This window comes from Lepidochelys kempii, chromosome 2 (genome assembly GCF_965140265.1).
Source record: "Lepidochelys kempii isolate rLepKem1 chromosome 2, rLepKem1.hap2, whole genome shotgun sequence".
Lineage (NCBI taxonomy): Eukaryota > Metazoa > Chordata > Testudines > Cheloniidae > Lepidochelys > Lepidochelys kempii.
This window is the reverse complement of record NC_133257.1, coordinates 100,184,725-100,207,408: the sequence shown is the minus strand read 5'-3', so window position 1 is coordinate 100,207,408 and position 22,684 is coordinate 100,184,725. Positions and strand designations below refer to the sequence as shown.

The 22,684-nt window shown below is 44.8% G+C and overlaps 1 protein-coding gene across 4 annotated transcripts in view; it reads left to right on the top strand.

The window, feature by feature from the left end:
- Nucleotides 1-1,298: 1,298 nt before the first annotated feature.
- FBXO15 (F-box protein 15) overlaps nucleotides 1,299-22,684 on the top strand; it is a 53,153-nt gene continuing 31,767 nt past the window's right edge. For 2 of the 4 annotated variants that reach the window (XM_073331761.1, XM_073331757.1), the window contains exons 1-3: nucleotides 1,299-1,669; nucleotides 18,946-19,065; nucleotides 21,272-21,376. In XM_073331761.1, the coding sequence (XP_073187862.1) occupies nucleotides 1,509-1,669; nucleotides 18,946-19,065; nucleotides 21,272-21,376 (386 nt within the window). In that variant the 5' untranslated portion in view covers nucleotides 1,299-1,508. Of the gene's footprint in view, nucleotides 1,670-2,965; nucleotides 3,013-3,410; nucleotides 3,443-18,945; nucleotides 19,066-21,271; nucleotides 21,377-22,684 lie in introns of those variants that run through there. The other 2 variants (XM_073331759.1, XM_073331760.1) reach the window with 2 other exon arrangements.

The window sequence follows — 22,684 nt, the reverse complement described above, 5'->3', positions numbered from 1 at the left end:
AAACCACAACCCCCAGCATGGTTATTATGGAGGTACCAATTGCAGCTTGGTAGCTTAGGAGTTTTGCACTTAAAGCTGACATTCAACCCTTTTGTAATGTATAAAAATTATACATTACTCTTTTACTCAATTACTCTTTGAAAATAGGTTGCATTTCTGAGAATTTACAAGTAAATCCATTAATTAGTTTAGGAATTCAAATTAATAAAAAGTTGGGTCTTTTAAAAATTAACTATATGTCAAACTGATTTTTTTTTGGTCCCAGATTAGCTCAATAACAATACACAGATGCTTCAAACTCCCCACATAGTTTAAATTCACAGAAATCTTATGCGTAGGCCTCTTTTGGTGGGTTTTAAAGGACTGATAATAATTTTTTCCCAATTAGTCTTCACAACTGCAAGTTTCTCCTTCAGCAGAGGCTGAACAATAAAGTTCTGCTACAGAGAATTCCACCCAGAGCTGCCCTCTTTCAAAATGACTGCCATCTCCCATTGTTCTCAATGAGCCTGAAGTCACCGGTTGTCCTCAGGTGGCCATTCTTAATAGCACTGGGCTCTATGCCTCCTAAAGGGTGTGGGGAAAACAATCTTTCCTGGTTTTACTCTCATCAGAACAAATGGCCAGTTTGAAAGAGGGCACTTCTTTGGGGGTTTCTCTGAAGGAGAAGTTTGATGCAGCAGCCTTTGCAGACAAGCTTTCAGTGATGAAAATGGCAAAAATGAGTCGACCCTTATTAATCCTATATTCTTCTTTCCAAAAATCTATCCATTGCACCGAATCTGCTCCAAAGGGATGACAGGAAAGAGGGGGAAACTGGTGTGTGTGTAGGACAATGTGGGGTGTCGTAGGGAGAGGGAGTTGGGCTGTGCGTGTGTACCCAGCCGAATACGGGGTGCAGATGGGAAACCGGTGGTTGTGCATGCTGTGGAAAGTAGAGGATAGGAGGGAGGAGGAGTTGAGGAAGCATGAGCAGGGGAGAATAGAGATGCCCGAGGCAGTGGGCATTTGGGGGAAGCAATGGTGGGAGCACTGAACTGGGTTCTGGAGAAGAGTTCAATAAGCTTGGGGAATGCGCTTATCCTTTTGTTGCCCTCCCTGGGGGTGACTGAATCCAGGGATGTTTTAGGGTGCAGTTGTGGGTGGAGGCCCTCTGCACTGGACTGCAACCCTTAGGGAGTGTGGCGCTCATGACCACATACAACCCGAGACTGGGGCCTCCTCTGGGCTGAAATTTGGGGTGTGTGTGTGTGTGTGTATGGGGGGGCATCTGAACGCCTGTAACCAGGCTGTGCGTGGGTGGAAGAGCCTGGGCTGCAACCAGCAACCTCAGGCTAGGGAGAGGCCGCAGCGGCCCGGTCGGCTGCAGCCACCTCCTGCCCAGCTGCGACTCCGCCCGCGCGTGGCGGCGGCACCGGGAAGGCCAGGCAGAGGCAACACCACGCGGGCGGGCTTGTTGCCGGGCCGCTCGGAACGCTGGGCCGGGGCGTTCGGGTTCCGGTGTCACCATGGCGACCGGCCGCGGCTGGATCCTGCAGCAGCACAGCCTGGGGCTGGCGTGGGCAGCGGCTGCTCCCCAGCGCCTGGCGCCGCCCGCCCGCCCCAGCCGGAGCTTCCTGTCCTCCGCGGCTCCTCCTCCGGGCCCGGACCGCGGCAGCTTCGCCCTCAGGTAACCCCCGGCTGAGCGGCACTCGGGTTCCCTCAGCACCGAACTGGGCGCAGAGCCGAGTCAGGCGAGTCCCTCTACCTCCAGACGCCGCGTCTAATTGTGCTGCGGTGCCCATGCAGTCAGGCCTGCTCTCGATCTTCCCCCCTGGCCGAGGTTGCTCATGGGAGCGTTGACTCGGAACCCTAACGATGGCGTCCCCACTATTGCACTCGTGCCCGAAGTGCAAGGGGAAGGAGAGCTGCAAAGTCTGCTGCGAGTGGCAGCTTGTAGATCTACTTCACCTATGGGCAGAGCTTGGGAAAGTGTGGCCACTTCTTATTTCTCCCCAGACGGGTCCGTGCCACCCACTGTGGAGTGTGACCTGATCCCAGCCCCTGTTCCCAGGGTTTGTCCGCTGCACTCACTTGCTGCCTAGTTTGGACCCATTACTGCAACTGCATAGAAAAGTTTTAGGGAAGTAAGTGCATGGGAGGGACTCCCATAGGATGGTCAAAAGGAGAACAATGCCCTTCTTATTTCTCCTCCCAGTCATTGTGACACTGACTGTACTGCTTCAGAATCCTAGTAGGTCATGCATTGGTCTTGCTGCCCATGTTGTGCCTTGGGCCATTTTGAAACCAAAGCTTCATCAGGGGCTAGGACACCACAGGTCAATGAGCGATAGGCAGCAGTGGTTAATCAATCTTTAGTGAAAAAGCTTTTTAGAAAGGAATAAAGGAGGAAGCTAGAGCTGGTATTTTTGGGTCTGGTAGTCTAAGGTTTGTAAAACTAGTGAAGCAGAATTGCTGGATCTTGTGGTTTCATCATGAATCTCTCAATATATGCTGTTTTCTTAAACTCATAGCTCCTGGAGTCATGCAATTATGTGAAAAATTCTAGTTTCCAGACATAACTGGTCTGTAGAAAAGCTTGAAAACATGAACTTTAAAGACTCAAAAACAGAAGCAAATAAATCTCTTCCATAGTCCCCATCCAAAAGTAATTTTAAAAAATGTGATGATTTGGAAAGGCCTGACTTGTGATTTTTTGATCCCTGGGGGCTAGCAATACAAGTGAAGAAAGTGTACTGGCTGCGGCTGCTTACTGTTGGGAATTATTGTCTTTTTTCATGTTAGTCAAAACTATCTTGGTTGGTACCGGTATCTTCAATAATTGAGGACCCAATCCTACAAACACTCACATGCATAAATGGTTGCGGGACTGAGCCTTAATATTGCAAGTCTCATTGACTCATAGACTTTAAGGTCAGAAGGGACCATCGAGATGGTCTAATGAATACCTCCTGCACAAGTCAAGCCTCTTTTCTCATGTGTTCAAATCTTTCTGGATTATTCTCTCTCAAGGTATTTTTCATGTTTGTTCATTGCACAAAGATATTTTGTTTGTTTTTGGTTTGAAAGCTTGAGCAAAATTCCGTGAACTGTTTTTGGGTTATGGAAAATGAAACTCTCTTTTCTATTAAAGAAAATTGCTAAAACCACTCTTATAAATGCCTGTAGCAAAAATGGCAGAAGTTTGAAACTAGGCATGGATTTTGTACTCAAAGAAGATGTGCTTTTGTCTGTTTTGATTTAACAAAATATGGCTATTTGAAAATTTCATGCTGAGATTATGACATATTTATTTAAAGTCTTTCCTGTGGCACTAATTACTGTAGCATCTGAGTACTTCACAAACTTATTATTATTTTTTCCTTTCTCAAGGGAATATTGCAAAGATGATATCATTATCTATTTTGCAGATGGGGAAACTGAATCATAGAGGACCATAAGGGTATGTGACACTTCAGTTGTGAAAGTGATCTTGAATAAAATGTAGGGGGAATAAAGTGTCTTGAACCTTGTGTAGTTATTTACATCTCTGTAAAGTAGTAGTAAAAAGCTAACAAATCAAAATTATCCACTCCTACTGTCGGAGGTGTTTAATTTAGAAGGGGTGTAAAGGACTAAACAAGGTGAAAGGCCAAGCAGATTGCAAAAAAGATGTATTCACTTCACACAGAGAATATATTGTTATTCCTGATTTAAATATGTATTTGATGTAATTCTCTCCTTCCTACTTCCCATAATTGCAGCTTTCCATTACAGGCAAATGTAGGTCCAAGAAAGTTGTCCACATGGAAAGCCAAGGCAGTGTAATCAAACCATTTCTGAAGCAGGTTCAGGATGACTGCTGCTGGTCACATAAGTGTTGCTAAGGAACACCTCAGCTTCTATATGGTTGGGGCGCTATCTTAGATGGGACATTGTAGTCAAGAGGGCCGCCAGAAGAGGCATGTATAGTTTCATATTAAATTGTTGAGTAAGAAAGGGAGTAAAGTACATTCTAAGGTTATATATAAATAATATGAAGTGGGGAAGAGGCTGTGAGGTTATGTCCAATTAGTTTAATTAATTTATATTGGAAAAACAGAAGAGGATCTGGGTCAGGTAAGGGCATGGGGTAGGACTTCAAATTCCTCTGGCCCTGAAAGACCTTATTCCGGGCCTGGGTGGTGAGAACTTTGGATGGAATACCTCTAAGGGAAAACCCAGGGTGTTGTAGGAAGTGATACTGGTGATTTAGTAGGTGATACTTGAGAGAGAGTTGCCTTTGAACAAAAGGCTTCAGAATGGGTTACTTCAGGGAACGGCAGTCTTTGGCATGTGGCCCGCCAGGGTAAGCCCCCTGGCGGGCTGGGCCGGTTTGTTTACCTGCCGCATCTGCAGATTCGGCCAATCGCGGCTCCCACTGGCCCCAGCGGTTTGCCTCTCCAGGCCGATGGGGGCTGCGGGATGTACTGGCCGCTGCTTCCCACAGCCCCCATTGGCCTGGAGCGGCGAACCATGGCCAGTGGGAGCCGCGATCGGCCGAACTGCGGACGTGGCAGGTAAACGAACCTGGCGGGCCGTGTGCCAAAGGTTGCCGATCCCCGGGTTACTTGGTTGCTAGAGGTGCCATTCTTGGATGTGATATAAAACTGCAGTGTCTCCAGGATGCCAAGCCAGTTTAAATGCATAAATCCAGGTTCCGTGCTGCAGATATAAAGATAGTATGATGTAACTGTTGTACTGATGTAACTGTTGTACTGCATGAGACAGGAGCCTCAGGCAAGGCCAGTTCAAACAAATTTGGGGGCCCCCGCAAAACAAATAAGCACCAAAAAACAAATTCACCACCACACCCTGAGGAACTTTCAAAAAAGTAACTTGATAAAGGCCTTTGTCTGCCAGGCTCGAGATTTGATGAGTGACTTTCTCCCTCCACCTGTCCAGACTCGCGTGCCACACAAATTGCATTGGTTTGAGTCCCAGGAGTTGAAAAAGAAGAGAATACGTACTGTGTTCAGAACTTGCGCATGTGTTTGTGAGAGCTGGGGATATAGCAGATGGAGGTTTCCTGTTAAACAGAAGGTGTGGAAAACACTGCAAGTTTGGTAGAATTATTTGAACCAGCCATCGTCTCTGGTATCCTGCTGTGGACTTTGCAATCTTTTTTTGCTCAGTGTCGCTCTATTTTGTTTATTTCTTCCCTCCTCCTAAGATAAAAAGGGTCACTGTTATGGTTTGATGGCTAGCCTAACATTTGACTTTTGTTGTTGTTGTTGTAGAAGAGTTCACAACATTGTCTTGGCCATACTTGTAAATAATATTTTATTTGTACTAAGAAAATAAGAACAGCCATAGTGGGTCAGACTAAAGATCCATCTAGCCCAGTATCTTACCTTCCAACAGTGGCCAATGCCAGGTACCCCAGAGGGAATGAACAGAACAGGTAATCATTAAGTGATCCATCCTGTCGCCCATTCCCAGCTTCTGGTAAACGGAGGTTAGGGGCTAATAGCCTTTGATGGACCTATCCTCCATGAATTTATCTAGTTCTTTTTTTAATCCTGTTATAGTCTTGGCCTTCACAACATCCTCTGACAAAGAGTTCCACAGGTTGACTGTGCGTTGTGTGGAAAAAATACTTCCTTTTGTTTGTTTTAAACCTGCTGCCTATTAATTTCATTTGGTGACCCCTAGTTCTTATGTTCTGAGGAGTAAATAACACGTCCTTATTTACTTTCTCCACACCAGTCATTATTTTATAGACCTCGTATCCCCCCTTAGTCGTCTCTTTTCCAAGCTGAAAAGTCCCAGTCTTATTCATTTCTCCTCATACGGGAGCCGTTCCATACCCCTAATAATTTTTGTTGCCCTTTTTTGAACCTTTTCCAATTCCAATATATCTTTTTTGAGATGGGGTGACCACATCTCCACGCAGTATTCAAGATGTGGGCATACCATGGATTTATATAGAGGCAACATAATATTTTCTGTCTTATTATCTATCCCTTTCTTAATGATTCCCAACATTCTGTTCCCTTTTTTGACTGCCGCTGCACATTGGGTGGTTGTTTTCAGAGAACTATCCACAATGACTCCAAGATCTCTTTCTTGAGTGGTAGGGAACAGCCAATTTAGACCCCATTGTTTTATATGTATAGTTGGGATTATGTTTTCCATTGTGCATTACTTTGCATTTATCAACATTGAATTTCATCTGCCATTTTGTTGCCCAGTCACCCGGTTTTGAGAGATCCTTTTGTAGCTCTTCGCAGTCTGCCTGGGACTTAACTACCTTGAGCAATTTTGTATCCTCTGCAAATTTTGCCACCTTACTGTTTACCCCTTTTTCCAGATCATTTATGAATATATTGAATAAGACTGGGACCAGTACAGACCTCTGGGGGAACACCATTATTTACTTCTCTCCATTCTGAAAATTGAACATTTATTCCTACCCTTTGTTTCCTATCTTTTAACCAGTTACCAATCCATCAGAGAACCTTCCCTCTTATCCCATGACAGCTTACTTTGCTTAAGAGTCTTTGGTGAGGGACCTTGTCAAAGGCTTTCTGAAAATCTAATTACACTATATTCACTGGATCCCCCTTGTCCACAGGCTTGACCCCCTCAAAGAATTCTAGTAGATTGGTGAGGCATGATTTCCCTTTACAAAAACGGTGTTGACTCTTCCCCAACAAATTATGTTCATCTATGTGTCTGACAATTTTGTTCTTTACTATAGTTTCACCCAGTTTGGCCGATACTGAAGTCAGGCTTACCGGCCTGTAATTGCTGAGATCACCTCTGGAGCCCTTTTAAAAAATTGGTGTCACATTTGCTATCCTCCAGTCATTTGGTACAGAAGCTGGTTTAAATGATAGGTTACAGACTACAGTTAATAGTTCTGCAATTTCACATTTTAGTTCCTTCAGAACTCTTGGGTCAATACCATCTGGTCCTAGTGACTTATTGCTGTTTAATTCATCAATTTGTTCCAAAACCTCCTCTAATGATACCTCAATCTGGGACAGTTCCTCAGATCTGTCACCTAAAAAGAATGGCTCAGGTTTGGGAATCTCCCTCGCATCCTCAGCCGTGAAGACTGATGCAAAGAATTCATTTAGTTTCTCTGCAATGGCCTTATCGTCCTTGAGTGCTCCTTTAGCATCTCGATCGTCCAGTGGCCCCACTGGTTGTTGAGCAGGCTTCCTGCTTCTGATATACTTACAGTTTTTTTTTGCTATTACTTTTTGAGCCTTTGGCTAGCTGTTCTTGAAATTTGTTTTTGGTCTTTCTAAGGAGTTGAGTACTTAATGTTGTTACATTCCTAAATAGCTAAGAGGCATAGTGGAGGCAAAAAATCCAGAAGGAGGAATAGGGGAGACTACATATGCCAAAGCCCTGGAAGTAAATTCTAGTAGTCAGAAAAAGTGAGCTTCTCACTTCCTGCATCACTGCTTATGACATTTCAGCTGGTAAGAGTGAAAGAATGACAGCAGGGGCAAATGTGTGTGACAATTGTCAAGTATGCTTAATGTTAAACAAGACTTAAAGTCAATGGCACTTCTTAAAAAAAAAAAACTGCCAAAACTGCACTGAACTTGTTATGCAGCAGTAAAGTTGCGCAGTTAAAGTTACGAAGTTTGGACGTGTAAATCGTAACTGGATAAAATGCTATTAAATTATTTATTTCTTCGGTATTGTTTTTCTCAAAGTGCTGTTTGCTGTGATATTTGGGACAAGCTTTCTCCTTTCTGTTTGGCCTGATTCATTCAGCAATGACAGAGTCCAGTGTGTTTGACATCAGAGGCCATCTCCATGAAATTTTTCACAAACGATAGATTGTGGCATTACTGAATGAACTGTACAGGAAAAGAATGGGAAAGAGAAATCTGAGTGAACAGAAGCTTAACTGGTATTTACCAATGGAAGTATGGGAAACAAAGGAAAAGTTATGTGAGTTAAACAAGATTTCCCATAATAATTGCTAACAGACATGCTGCGACCCATTCCTTCCCCATTTCCAATGAAGGTAAACTCCAAACATCGAATACTGGAATCTCCAAAATTAATATCTAGTCCCGTATCCAACATTCACATTCTGTGACATTTATAAAATTGAGGTTTGCCAAGTTCAACCAGGTGCATGATTGCTAAGATAAGGAAGGAGGGAATAGCTTAGGTGGGGACAGGAGAAAGGCAAAGCATGGGCCACCTGTGTTCTGTTTTATACCCTCAGTCCAATGTTCAGGCATGTCCGGGGTGGGCATTGCTGAGTCCCTAGGCAAGGTTGAGGAATTCCCCTGGTGTGGCCTTATGCAGGTGAGTCATTGAATTGTAGCTCCCTTGCAGGACAATGGCTGTTAATGGTTGTTTGACACCCACCCGTGTGTTGGTTACTTTCCTTGGCATTATCTCTGGAGAGCTCTGGGCACTTCCCAAACCCACAGCATATTTGTGGGCACGTCTACACTGGCAGAAAGAAAAGGAGTACTTGTGGCACCTTAGAGACTAACCAATTTATTTGAGCATGAGCTTTCGTGTAACACTGGCAGAGTTACAGCGCTGGCAGTTACAGCGCCGCTCAGAGAGCGCTGAAGGGGAACCGCTGTTGTGTGTTCACACTGTCAGCTGCCTGTGCAATAGCGTGTTTACACTCGTGGCACTTGCAGCAGTATTCAGAGCGCAGCTATCCCACAGAGCTCCTTTTTCTCTTCTGCCACTAAGACTTGTGGGAAGGCAGAGGGGGTTGCGGGGCATTCTGGGTCCTGTTCCAATGCCCCGTGAAACATTGCTTCGCTTCCCAGCAATCCCTGTGCTTCCATCCGCATTTGGTGCCATCTTTCAACGGTTTGTGTACTGTGCGCCGCGCCTCTCATGGATCCTGAACTGAATGGATCCTGAACTGCTAACCAGTATGCTCCTCGCTCTGACCAACACATCATGAGTGGCAGTGGAGTTATTCCTTAAACTACAAAGTCAAGAAGAGTGCAACATTGATCTCGCCACGCGTAGTAGCTATGACACGAGATTGCTTGTGGCATTCATGGAGGTGCTGACCAGAGTAGAACCCCGCTTTTGGGCTTGGGAAACAAGCACTGAGTGGTGGGATCACATCGTGATGCACGTCTGGGGTAACAAGCAGAGGCTGCAAAACTTTTGGATGAGGAAAGCCACATTCATGGGGCTGTGTGATGAGCTTGCTCCAGCCCTCCAGCGCAAGGACACGAGAATGAGAGCTTCCCTGTCGTTGGAGAAGTGCGTGGCGATTGCACTGTGGAAGCTGGCTACTCAAGACTGCTACCGATCGGTCGCTAACCAGTTCGGAATGGAAAAGTTGACCATTGGGCTTGTGTTGACGGAAGTGTGCAGGGCCATTAATCGCATTCTGCTCCGAAAGACCGTGACTCTGGGCAACGTGTGTGGCACTGTAGATGGCTTTGCACAAATGGGCTTCCCTAACTGCGGAGGGGCGATAGATAGCACGCGTATTCCAATTCTGGCATCAGACCACCTAGCCACCGCGTACATTAATCGCAAGGGGTATTTCTCAATGTTTCTCCAGGCGCTTGTGGATCACCGTGGTCGTTTCACAGACATTAACGTTGGCTGGTTCGAAAAGGTGCATGATGCATTTTTCGGAACACTTGCCTGTTCAGGAAGCTGCAAGCAGGGACTTTCTTCCCGGACCAGAAGATCACCATAGGGAAAGTCTAAATACCCATTGTGATCCTGGGAGACCCCGCCTACCCCTTAATGCTGTGGCTTATGAAGCCATACAAGGAGCAACTTGACAGCAACAAGGAGTGGTTCAACAACAGGCTGAGTAAGTGCAAAATGACTGCTAAGTGTGCTTTTGGCCATTTAAAAGCCCGTTGGTGCTGCCTCTATGGGAAGCTGGACCTGGCTGATGACAATATTCCTATGCTTACAGCTGCGTGATGTACGCTCCGTAATATTTGTGAAGGGAAGGGTGAAAGCTTCACTCAGGGCTGGATCGCAGAGGCTCAGCGCCTGGAGGCTGCATATGAACAGCCTGAGACCAGGGCTATTAGAGGAGCGCAGAGCGGGGCCATAAGGATCAGGGATGCTTTGAGGCAGGAATTTGAAGCTGAAAGCAAGTAATATTTGGGATTGCAGTGCTTGTAATGCTAGGAGGTGATTGGTGCACATGGTGCAATAAATGGTTTAACATAATTTTATGTTGCTTTGCAGTGCTCTTTTTGCTTTCAATTAATAGAATAAAGATTGCTTTCAAACAACCACAATTCTTTTATTAAAAGACAACAACCAGGGTAGAGTCAAACAAAAAAAACCCATCAGCAGTGAGGGGGATGAGGGAAGGGAAGGTCCCAGGCAGCTAAAGGTTTGTATATGTCCAGGGATCATATCCAGCCTTCTCCTTTGGAGTACAATATAGCGGGTGCTGTGCTTCAGCAGGACCAAACTGCAGAGGGACGCGTGTTGAGTGCAGTGGGTACTGCGAGTCCACAGGGCTGGACTGTGATGGGGCAGGAGTGGAATGCAGCGGGTACAGACTGGAGCCAGGAAGTTGATAAGAGTGTGTTGGCAGTGTCTGAGGAGCGCATGGGAAAGAGTTTTGTTACAGTGGCCGCAGGGGAGGGTGGGCGCAGAGCTGCTCGGTTTGAAGAGCTACTTGTGATGTTCCCCTCTGGTGTTGTCTGGACTAGTGATCTGCTAGGCCACTCCAATCCTTGTCTCTTGGAGCCAGCCTTACCCTGCTCTGCTGTGAGAACCCCCACTCCTGGGCTGTTCACGCACAGCCTCTGGTACGTAAGCTGCTCCCAGCTACTTGCAAGTGAATGACACTAGCCAATATCTCCGGTCCCAGAAACAACCCTAGGAACCTCCATCTTACAGTGTCCCATTATGCCCACTGGACGCTGCAAGCTTATATAAGTTCGTCAGTTTAACAAAGAAATTGATATGTACCAGGCTTGTTATCCCAAGGGGAGTCTCTGACACGCTTCAAACCAAACACACTGCTTCAGGTAGAATAAACAAACAGATTTATTAGCTATAAAGATAGATTTTAAGTGATTATAAGTCAAAGCATAACAAGTCAGATTTGATCAAATGAAATAAAAGCAAAACGCATTCTAAGCTGATCTTAACACTTTCAATGTCCTTACAAACAAATGCTTCTCACCACAGGCTGGCTGGTTACTTTTCAGTCAGGCGCTCTCTTTTGATCAGCGCTTCAATCGCTTGGTGGTGTCTGTAGATGTAGGTGGAAGAAGAGCACATGGCAAAATGTCTCTCTCTTTTATCATGTCCTTTATTTCCTCTTGGCTTTTCCCCCCAACCCCCTTCAGAGTCAGGTGAGCATTACCTCATCGCAGTCCCAAACTGCCCAAAGGAAGGGGGTGACTCCCTTGAGGGTCTAACACAGGGGTTTCAAACTGGGGGTTGGGACCCCTCAGGGGGTCGTGAGATTATTACATGGGGAGGGTCATGAGCTGTAAACCTCCACCCCAAACCCTGCTTTACCTCCAGCATTTATAATGGTGTTAAATATATTAAAAATTGTTTTTAATTTATAAGGGGGGGGTCGCACTCAGAGGCTTGTTATGTGAAAAGGGTCACCAGTACAAAAGTTTGAGAGCCACTGGTCTAACAGAAAAGGAGTACTTGTGGCACCTTAGAGACTAACCAATTTATTTGAGCATGAGCTTTCGTGAGCTACAGCTCACTTCATCAGATGAAGTGAGCTGTAGCTCACGAAAGCTCATGCTCAAATAAATTGGTTAGTCTCTAAGGTGCCACAAGTACTCCTTTTCTTTTTGCGAATACAGACTAACACGGCTGTTACTCTGAAAACTGGTCTAACAGATTCATTTGTTGCTGCCTAAGCCAGCGTCCACTGTTCCTGTGAGGCTGGGCTGGATTTGTCCCATCCATGCCTGACGAGGAGTGAACTGCCTCTCTGTTCTTGGAGAGTTTTTGCATGGGCTTTCTTTAAGCCCTGAGGATACATTTTCAGCCTCATAACTATATATGTGAAATTGTAACCTTATTATAACATTAAGAAAAGGAGTACTTGTGGCACCTTAGAGACTAACCAATTTATTTGAGCATAAGCTTTCGTGAGCTGCAGCTCACTTCATCGGATGCATGTAGCTCACGAAAGCTTATGCTCAAATAAATTGGTTAGTCTCTAAGGTGCCACAAGTACTCCTTTTCTTTTTGTGAATACAGACTAACACGGCTGTTACTCTGAAAACTATAACATTACTGTAACAATTATTATAACATCACTATAACAACAATGCTCAGTGTATTATGAGCCTTCCGAAGATACCCAACATGACAAACTTTGCATTGGATACCACACAATCATTTAATAATGATAACATGGGGGTGTAAGGGTTCCCCCGAGGTACAGAACGTCACACTAGTATTGCCTGGAGCATGTCTCCTTGGCGCTCCATAACCTTTAGCTGCTCTGTGGCTTAATTCTGGCGTGCCACTTTCTCCTTTCAGTCCCTCTTCTCGCTGTCCCAACACTCCTTCAGTTCCTGTTTCTTGGTGGCAGAGTGCATCATAACCTCACGCAGAAAATCCTCGTTAGTTCTTCTGGCCGCTTTCTAATTCTGTGCAGCCGTTCAGCTGCCGGTAACAAAGAGGGAGGCTGAGCTCCCAAGGTCATTTTTGTGAAGTTTAAATGCAACATTTTACAGAAGCAGCATTGTTTGCAACATAGACAACACTGATTCAGTGATTTAAAACACAGCCAGTATTCATACACCTGACACTAACTGGCTGACCCCAGGCAAGCACACATGAGCCACAAGACCCCCAAAATGGTGAGTAGCCGCAGGGGCAGGGTAAATCTCTCTTCCCGGATCCTGCTGTACACTGGGCACGTGGCTCTTCGGGAGAACCAGCATGGTAGGGGGGGCCTGATAATCATTCCTGTCCTCACACTTTCCACAGGATGTGATCATTATGGCAGCACTGTGGCGCGGAAAGTTACCATTAATGGGGCAAGAAACAAAGCAGCTGTGATGAAGAATCTGTGGCAGCGGATTGTCCAGTACCTCCACGAGAGTTTCCTTGAGATCTCTGAGGGAGATTCCCTTGAAGTGAGGTAGTCAATCAACAGCCTGTTCCAATGCTCAGACTAGGCATGCAGTGAGAGACAAGCCTGCTTTCTGCAACCCTCCTGCCCCCAACAACTCGCTTCAGCAGTTCGCAAAATCAGATCCACTTACCAGGGGCCTCCTCTCCCGTTTGCGCTTCACCAAACTCCGACAGCTGTGACTGGCTAACCTCTTCTGGCTGCATGCATCTCTGGCCTCCGAGTCATCCTCTGTCTCAGGGTCTCCCTCCCCCTCCTCGTCCAAGATTTCCTCCTCCTGGCTCAGTCCACTCTCAACTGGCATGTAAGCCACCGAACTATCCACAGTGGTCTTTGCAGTGGAGGTGGGGTCGCCGCCGAATATTGCATCCAGCTCTTTGTAGAACTGGCAGTTCGTGGGTGCAGCGCCGGAGCGGCTGTTTGCCTCCTGCACCTTGTGGTAGGCATTCCACAGCTCCTTCACTTTGACCGTGCACTGCAGTGTGTCCTGGTCATGGCCCCTTTCTGTCATGCATCATGAAATCTGTCTGTAGGTATCCTCTCCCCAAATGCTGATGAGGAGCAGCTCGGCATTGCTCCAAGCGGGGGATCACCTGGTTCATGGAGCAGGCATGGCCACCTGGAAAAACGCACTGAGACGACTGCATGCATCACCGAGCAAACAGGAAAGGGGGCCAGGGCTGGGCGTACATGTGAGACTCTGTCCCTCTTACTTGCTATCTTTGTGTACCTGGCGTGGAGGGGCAGAATCCCGGGATGTTTCTGGGGCAGGCCCAGCTGTTGCACTGTGTCAGGGTTGGGTGCAGCCTCACCACTGAGTCCGTGTCTGGGCAGGGGAAAGGGCAGGGAGGGACTACAGGGCAATCTCCCACCTCCGTGCAGCCAGTGGCCTGTGTTCCCTACTGCCATGCTGGAGCCTCCACATTTATTGATTGATTGATTGATTTCTATATTTATTCCCTTCTGTGCCAGGTGTGGACAGGCAGGCTCAGCAAGGCAGGATCCAAGCTTGGGGGGATCCAGGTGTGGGTTGAGAGGATTCTGTGTGGGGCAGTCTGGGGGTGGGCAGCTCAGTGGGGGATCCGGGTGCAGGGGGGATCTGGATGCACAGGGGCTTGCTGAGGGGTTCTGCATGCAACAGTAATGGGACTCTGCAGAGGGGTCCAGGTGAAGGTGGTTGGGGCTCAGCATTGGGGGTATGGGTGTGGGGGATAGAGCTTGGCAGGGGTGTATGGGTGCGAGGGACTCAGTGGGGAGGTCCAGGTGCAGCTGGTTGGAGCTTGGTGGGGTGTAGATCTGGCTGCGGGTAGCTTTTGGGGTGGTGCAGGGGGAGTGGGGCTCATTGGCGGGAGGGGTTATGAGTGCGGGAGGGTGAGGCTTGGTGGGAGGATCTGGGTATAAGGGGGTCTGGATGCAAGGGTTTGGGTGGATGGGGGAGAAGCTCGCTGTACAGGGTCCCTCCCCCTGCAGCTGAGGAGCGATGGGTACAGTAAGTGGGGAGAGAGGGGGAGGACAGAGGGGGAGTTTGCAGAACTTCCTTCAGCCAGGGGAGAAATCTGGGGGTGGGTCTGACCCGGCCCTGGATGCAGTGCAAGGGAAGAGGAAGTCCCATCCTCCCCAGCCCATCTGGGACAAGCAGCTGAGCCCGGTACAGGGTAGGAGCCACCAGCTGGGTCTTCCCCAGTCCCTCCTCCTGGCCCACAGTTTTACCTCTCTGCTGGCTGCCCTGGGCCCCCGAAACATACTGGGGAGGGTTGCATCACCGCTCTTGTGACTTCCTTTTGCTTCTCTGTGAGAGAGTCATTTTTCTGTGGGGAAGCAAAGAAATCTACAGGGAACATAAATTCTATGCATGTGCAGTGGTGCATAATTCCCCCATGTATAATTTATATACCTTCTGTGATTGCAGTGTGGGGGTTTGTCAGGTTTCATTTTTCTGGAGTGGGGTTCAGCTTCCAAAGGTTTGAGAAACGCTGACCTAGTAGTAAGGTCAGAAGACTTTTGTGTTTTGTTCTCAACCCTTCTGTTGTGTGACCTTTGGCAAGTTTCTTATCCATTCTTCACCTCAGTTTCTCCACCTGTAAAAGAGGGTTAGTAATACCCCCTCCCCTTGTAAAGCACTAGGACATTATCAGATGAAAGGAGAAATAGCCATTTAAATTATTATTGTCATTGTTTATGATTAGATATCTTTTAAAATTTTGGAAACAGAATCAATATTGTCACAACTTTAATTACAGCTTGCTATTTTCTTTGAAACAGACTAGATTACTTCTTCTCTAAGAAAAGGTTGTCTCCACTTTGCATATACTACAGGTTATTGTGGTGAAAATACAGCTACAAAACTGAGTGCCACAAATTGAATAGCTAATGAATCAACCATTGAGGCTGTTATGCGCCTTTGAGCTTGAGCCTCTTAATATAATGATAAATGACGCTTCTGAAAAAAGTGTGTGTGGGATCAACATCTGGCATTTAGATTTTAAGTGGCAGGCCAGCCTTATCTATTTTGTCATGAAAGTCTTTCTTGTATTTGGACTGATTTCTTATCGTCGTGCATACGGTGCATGTGAAAATGATTGAATTAGTTGATGAATTAGGGAACTGTGGACTTTTTGTTTTGAAAGATGAACAGTAATAAATGGAATACAAGGTTTTAAAAACAAAGGCTTTAGCAAGGTGTAGAAATAGAGTGGAAGATTTTCAAAAGCATCTTTGGGGTTTAGGAACACATCCCATTGGTTTTAAAGTGGACATATGTTCCTAAATCCCTTGAGCGCTTTTGAAAACCTCCCTCAGAACACAGAAATCTTAATGACATTGCTTCATCCAAGATGACGTAATTTCATCCCTTTTTCTAGACAGTGATATTGGTAACCTGTACACAACTAAAGATTGGTGTTTTCTTTAACTTGTTAAGGGTGAAGTTCTGTGTTCCAGTTGCTGAGCAGTTTTACTGAAAAATGCAAAGTGACATTTTTCCCTTTCACAATTAAAAATGTCAACTTTGATCCAAAATTACCTATTAACAGTAGGTAAGAGACATAGTCACACATACATCTGACCTTCAGGATCATATGTGACATACACTTCGACATGTTATTACTGATTGTGCTGGTCCATTAGAGCAGTGGTTCTCAACGAGGGGTACACACAGTGGTGAGCTGGAGCCGGTTCGCATCAGTTCGCGCGAACCGGTGGTTAAATTTAGAAGCCGGTTTAGAACCGGTTGTTAAAGGGGTGGGCAAACTCCCATCCGTGCCGTCTGAGTTCTCAGCTGGGGAGGCTCCCCTGTGAATTTTTACTTGCTCGGTGGCACTCCAAGCCTTCAGCAGCGGGTCCTTCAGTGCCGCCGAAGACCCGGAGCTGCTGAAGGAACCGGTTCTTCAGCTTCTGGCAGCTCATCACTGGGTCCACGTAACCCTGATGATACACAGAGGTCTTCCAGAGAGTACATCAACTCATCTAGATACAGTATTTGTCTAGTTTTATAGTAGTTTACAGGAATAGACTCAATATGGAGAAAAACTTAATTGTTGCTGTTGCTTCACTGCCTCCCAGAATGACAAGGCTCACTAGTGAAAAGCAGGCTCAAGGATCACACAGAAATGCAAGTACAATATTTATATTCCAATCAATTTATTTTATAATTATATGGTAAAAAGGAGAAAGTAAGCAATATTTCAGTAACAGTGTGCTGTGACATGTTTGTATTTTTATGTCTGATTTTGTAAGCAAGTAGTTTTGAAGTGAGGTGAGGCTTAGGGTACGCAAGACAAATCAGACCCTTGAAATGTGTACAGTAGTCTGGAAAGGTTGAGAATCGCTGCGTTAGGGGATTGGCTTTTGAAGTGTGCAGTTTATTACTTTTAGATCAGAAGGAAATATGCCCAATGGGATCTTAGGGATTTCTACTATGAAGGGATAGTAATTTGTGAAGGTAGCATAGTACGTAATGAGGTCAAAGTTAATTTTGTTCCTTATCTAAGTTTTATTTCTGCTCCATGACCATAAAATGTTCTTTATTTATTACCTATGTGTATTAAATGTTGTGCTGATCCATGTCCATCCAAATTAGATTTCTTTTTAAGCATCCCCAGCATCAGTTGGTTGCCTAGGTATAGAGAGTTGGATTGACGAGATATTTGAATGCCAGCTGGCAATCCAAACTCTGGAGGATTAACAAAGAGAGAATATACGAAGCTCTACTCAATGGCATTACAGAAACAGTGGGTGCTTGGTTGTCAGAGTCTGTTTAGGTTTCTGAGGCTCCATCTACATATTCTATTATTTCTTCCAGAGTTTTTGTGGGGTTTGATGATAATTAAGAATATTATGAATATATAGATACTGTTTTGGAAACTTAGGTATAAAATGTGTGGCAGGTTAAGGTATGTGGCTTTTTTTGCCCTTGGCACAAGCATGTTATTTTTTTGTTTTGTGGGAAGAAATGGCAATTTGTCTCACATTTCCAGCACATGTTAAAAACTAAATGCATAAAAACAGCAGCAAAACCCACCTGTCTAGTGATTTAGTACTCCTATTACTGCAAAATATATACTGTTACACAAAAGCAGATCTGAGGTGGTAATATACTTGCACATTTTAGATATGATCCAGATTTATAGCTTTGTGAAATTTTTCTTGGGCTCTGACAAATTCAAAGCCTAAGTTACACTGATTGTTATTTTTATTAACATACCAGAGTTAGGTGGGTCAATAAAAATGTCCTATGCCTTGGTGTTAAACCTCTGTTTACAGTCTGAGCAGCTTGAGTCCTTAGCAGAGTCTCTTCTGTAGCATGATTATATTGGCCATGATGCTCTTTGTAACAAGGTGACTGGATTGCCTTCATTGGTAAAACTGGCTATTGTCATGGTACCATTCATCTGAGTGGTCATAGCAGAGCCCTATGTTTCAGCCCCATTTCCTCCCATCAGCTCAATAATTTCACATTACTGAAGTGCTGATTATGAAGTGAAACATTGGCCATATAACATGTCCATGCACTTAGGACGGAAGAACCCAATGCACAGCTACAGACTAGGGACCGAATGGCTAGGCAGCAGTTCTGCGGAAAAGGACCTAGGGGTGACAGTGGACGAGAAGCTGGATATGAGTCAGCAGTGTGCCCTTGTTGCCAAGAAGGCCAATGGCATTTTGGGATGTATAAGTAGGGGCATAGCGAGCAGATCGAGGGACGTGATCGTTCCCCTCTATTCGACATTGGTGAGGCCTCATCTGGAGTACTGTGTCCAGTTTTGGGCCCCACACTACAAGAAGGATGTGGATAAATTGGAGAGAGTCCGGCGAAGGGCAACAAAAATGATTAGGGGTCTGGAACACATGACTTATGAGGAGAGGCTGAGGGAGCTGGGATTGTTTAGCCTGCAGCAGAGAAGAATGAGGGGGGATTTGATAGCTGCTTTCAACTACCTGAAAGGGGGTTCCAAAGAGGATGGCTCTAGACTGTTCTCAATGGTAGCAGATGACAGAACGAGGAGTAATGGTCTCAAGTTGCAGTGGGGGAGGTTTAGATTGGATATTAGGAAAAACTTTTTCACTAAGAGGGTGGTGAAACACTGGAATGCGTTACCTAGGGAGGTGGTAGAATCTCCTTCCTTAGAGGTTTTTAAGGTCAGGCTTGACAAAGCCCTGGCTGGGATGATTTAACTGGGAATTGGTCCTGCTTCGAGCAGGGGGTTGGACTAGATGACCTTCTGGGGTCCCTTCCAACCCTGATATTCTATGATTCTATGATTCTGAATTTTGTTTTTGTTGTGAGGCATAGTGCATATTGCTACATATTTTTTTTCCCCAGTTAATGATCATGTGACTATTAACAGCCTTATCTTTGTCTGTAGTAAGAGGTCAGGAATCTTCACTGCCATGTCTGCGAAACTATCTGAAACCCAAAATATTTGCATTCAAAGGCATTATCAGACGACTTTTGTGAAATCAAAATCTTGCCCATGCATTGAGAGGTGAGTATGTCTGTGGCTTCAATGTGATAATCAAATTTTAAAGAGGCTGTTCTACTCTGAAATATAATCATGTTTAAAAATAGCCTAGTGGAGTTCCATGTTTGTATCTCAGTGACTTCCATATAAAATATTCTTAGTATAAAAGTGGATCGAGTGGTTTATACCAGCCTACCTTGAAGCTTCAAATTGGGCCCTGAGTAATAAACTGGGTCTTTTCTTGTGCATTTTCACCCTTTAATGAAGGTTCTGCAGGCCATGTTAGTCCCTCAGTTACCTGTGTGCAACCCTATGGTCTTGATGAATGAACGACAGGTATATCACTTCTTAAAATCAAAGTTGTTACAGTGTTAGTTTAATAAATGGCAGTTTGTAATTAAACTTTTAAATACTTTTCATGGTGAGAAGTATATTTAGCACAGGGAATTTTAGAGTGATGGGGTATGTAAAATGGGTGGCCTCTTCCTTCAGAACAGGTCTTGAAGATGGAACTGTACTGCTGTGCCTGGTAATGTTACAGGGACACCGTCGACAGAAAAATCACATTTCTCTCTGAAAAATCTTGTACCTACTGTCGTACAAGTAACGTCTGAGATTATTATAACTGGAAGATTAGAGAAACTTCTTTGAGTTTGCTTACTTTGTGCATTTGATAGCACGTTGTGTGCAGCCATTTTCCGCATTTCCCTATGTAGCTAATTATTTAATCACTTTTCCCTGTTGTCTTTCACACAGCAACAGGGAAAAGCATTTTCTTAAAAAAAAAAAAGGATAATGTTGTTATAAAATCCAAAACTGGTGGATGGGACTCTAGAGCAAGGGAACTACTTGATACTATTTTTAACTCTTTTTGCATCTTACTAGGTATGAAGCTGTATTGGGACCCCAGGTAATTAGTGGGGTGGCTAGCCCACGTTGAAGCCCATGCTGCCACGGCTTCACTGCTTCGGTATCTGAGCTAGCAGGATTAAAGTTTCAATCAGATTCCGTGGTTGCAAGTGACCACAGCCTTAGATGTTGAAATTTTAACATATTTCCCGTAGTATTTAGTGGTATTGATCAACCTGTGTTTGGAAGATCACAAACTGCTGGAGTAAACAGTAGTCTTAAACATGCAGCTTCTTCACAAGAACCACAGCTGACCTGCTCTGACCCATAATTGATTTGCTTGGTCACTTGCAAATGGACATAGACATCAGGAAAGACCTTAAGGTTGCTGATTCCCACAGTAGCTCCTTTGTTCAGTGGTAACTCTGACACCAGGGTACTGCAATGCTCAGAAAAATGAGGACAATAGAAAAAGTTTATTTCAGACTTTTGTACCATACGCACATGTTAATCTAGTGGCCTGTGGCTTCCAACCCCTAGAGTCTAGACAAAGGATTCATGCCCCAGGCTGTGGTTTGCACATTCCAGCAGGTGATTGCAAAGCAACAGCAGCAATGGGATTTCAGGGAAGGCACCTGCACTTCATTGAACAGCCTGAAGCCTTCATTGAACAGTGGAAGACAAATTTTGCATTTGGAAGTGCTCTGAGGATGCCTGCAAGTCCTATTGAAGTTAGCGGTAGTCTTTCCATTGACTTTAATGGCAGTTAGATTAGACCTTTTATGAGTACACATGGAGCTGAGGAGAGGTATAGCATCCCACCAAAGTTTGGTTTGGAGTCGGCACTGTTGATAAAGTATCTTGGGACTTGACACCACATTTGAAAAGTGATAGTGAACACACAAGATTCTGGGATACATTTGAGAGGTATTAGTGATGAGTGACTGAACGTGGAGCCATGATATGAAAAAAGACTGTGAACCTCAGGGGAGGGGTGAACAGAATAATTTCACATAATTTGAATGAATTCTGTTACTTTTCAAAACTAAATTGGCTTAAAGCTCAAAAAAAAGTAACATGAATGCATGAGGAACTAAGCGTGCAGTTAACATCTTGTGCCACTTCAATAGGCTGTTGTGAAGTGCAGTAAGCAAAGGCTTTAGATCAAAGCAAGAAATCAAAACTGATAGGGCTGCAGGTTAACACTCTATGTGAGAACACAACATTTTACAAAGACAGGTTTGACATGTGGATTTATGAAGTGGTGGCTTCTCTCTTTCCTGATCACTTTCTTGTGCTGAGGGGTTAAAGGTTTTAGCCACCTGTCAGCTCTGTTTTGCACATAAGTCCAGTAATATTTTCCCTTTTTATTTGTTTTTAGTATGCCATCAGAGATACTCCTGAAGATATTTTCTTATTTGGATGCTGTATCCCTGTTGTGTATCGGTTGTGTGAATAAACGCTTCTATCATCTGGCCAGTGACAAGTAAGAAGGGGGGAAACATAGTAATCTCAATCTCACAGCAGTCAAGTTAACCTGGGTTATATAAGACTTTTTAATTTAGTTTCATTGATGCCAGGGAATTGATGTAAGTACCCAGCAGCTATTTTTCTGTTGTATTGCAATCTGTATGGTAAATTTTCAATATATTGCATGCAGTTTTAGCTGTGTGAGTTCCATTAAAGTTAATGGGACTTACGTGGCTAAAACCAAGCACGCTGCTTTGAAAACTTACCCATTTGCATTTATTGCTTCATAAGATCCATTTATACTTTTTTTTTCTGATTTAGATAAACCAGCACAGGATGCCGGGCTCCCTCCTCACAGGCAGGGATTTTCACACCTTCCTTTCAGGTTCCTTCTTTTTCATTCCAGTTTTTTCCTGCTTTGTTGCAGGGGGTTTAAGTAGCCAGGCAGTTCTGGTGGTGGTTTCAGCTGCTTCCATTTGTCACAGTGCAATGAATTTATTTTTGATCAAAACAGGAGGAAAAAGCAAATAGAAGAAGGTTTATCGCAGGGGTATCAGTTGAAAGGGCTAAATTCCATGTTTAATTATGGTCCATGGGTCAGAGTATAAATTTAAGACTCAATTCATAGTGATCTCCCACTGATGTCACTGGGAGCTTTGAAGATGGATCAAATGGAGAAGCCAACCTGTATGTAGTAATTAAAATGTTTAGGTATCATTTTTTCAGTACCTTGTTGTTGTATTTAGTGTCACTTAGGGAGAAAATATGCTTCCCTGTAGACCCACCCCTATTTCTCCAATTTCTCCCACTCCATTTCCTACCCCATCTGCTAAAATGATATGCACTGAAATTGTTACTGTTGTCACTGAAGTGTCATCGCTGGGCTTTGGAGCAGATACTCCAGTAAGATTAAGGAGTCAGGGAACTCCGCACCTCTGAGTTACGGTCCAAAATGACTGCTTTCATCTGCTGACATTCACTGCATTGATTGCATTTGGTTCACATATGGTAGATTTACTTTGCAACCATGAGGGCTAGAAATAAATAACCTCGGATTTCATTTCATTTTAAAATGTGATTATATCACACAGGCCACATAAATGCAAGGGGGCACCCCTGGTTTAGGGAGCTTGTGGCTTGTAATAATTCCTTTGCCTTTTCCCAGCTACTTTCTTCTGCTCACACCATGAATGACTGCAACTACTGTCAGTGGGAGAGATTGCAATAGCTTAGTTTGGGGCATGCCTTCCTCCTAGTTGGTAAATGCTGTACTAGACACCTCAGGGATGTTTTGGACCTTTCTGAGAACAAGGTCTCCTTTCCT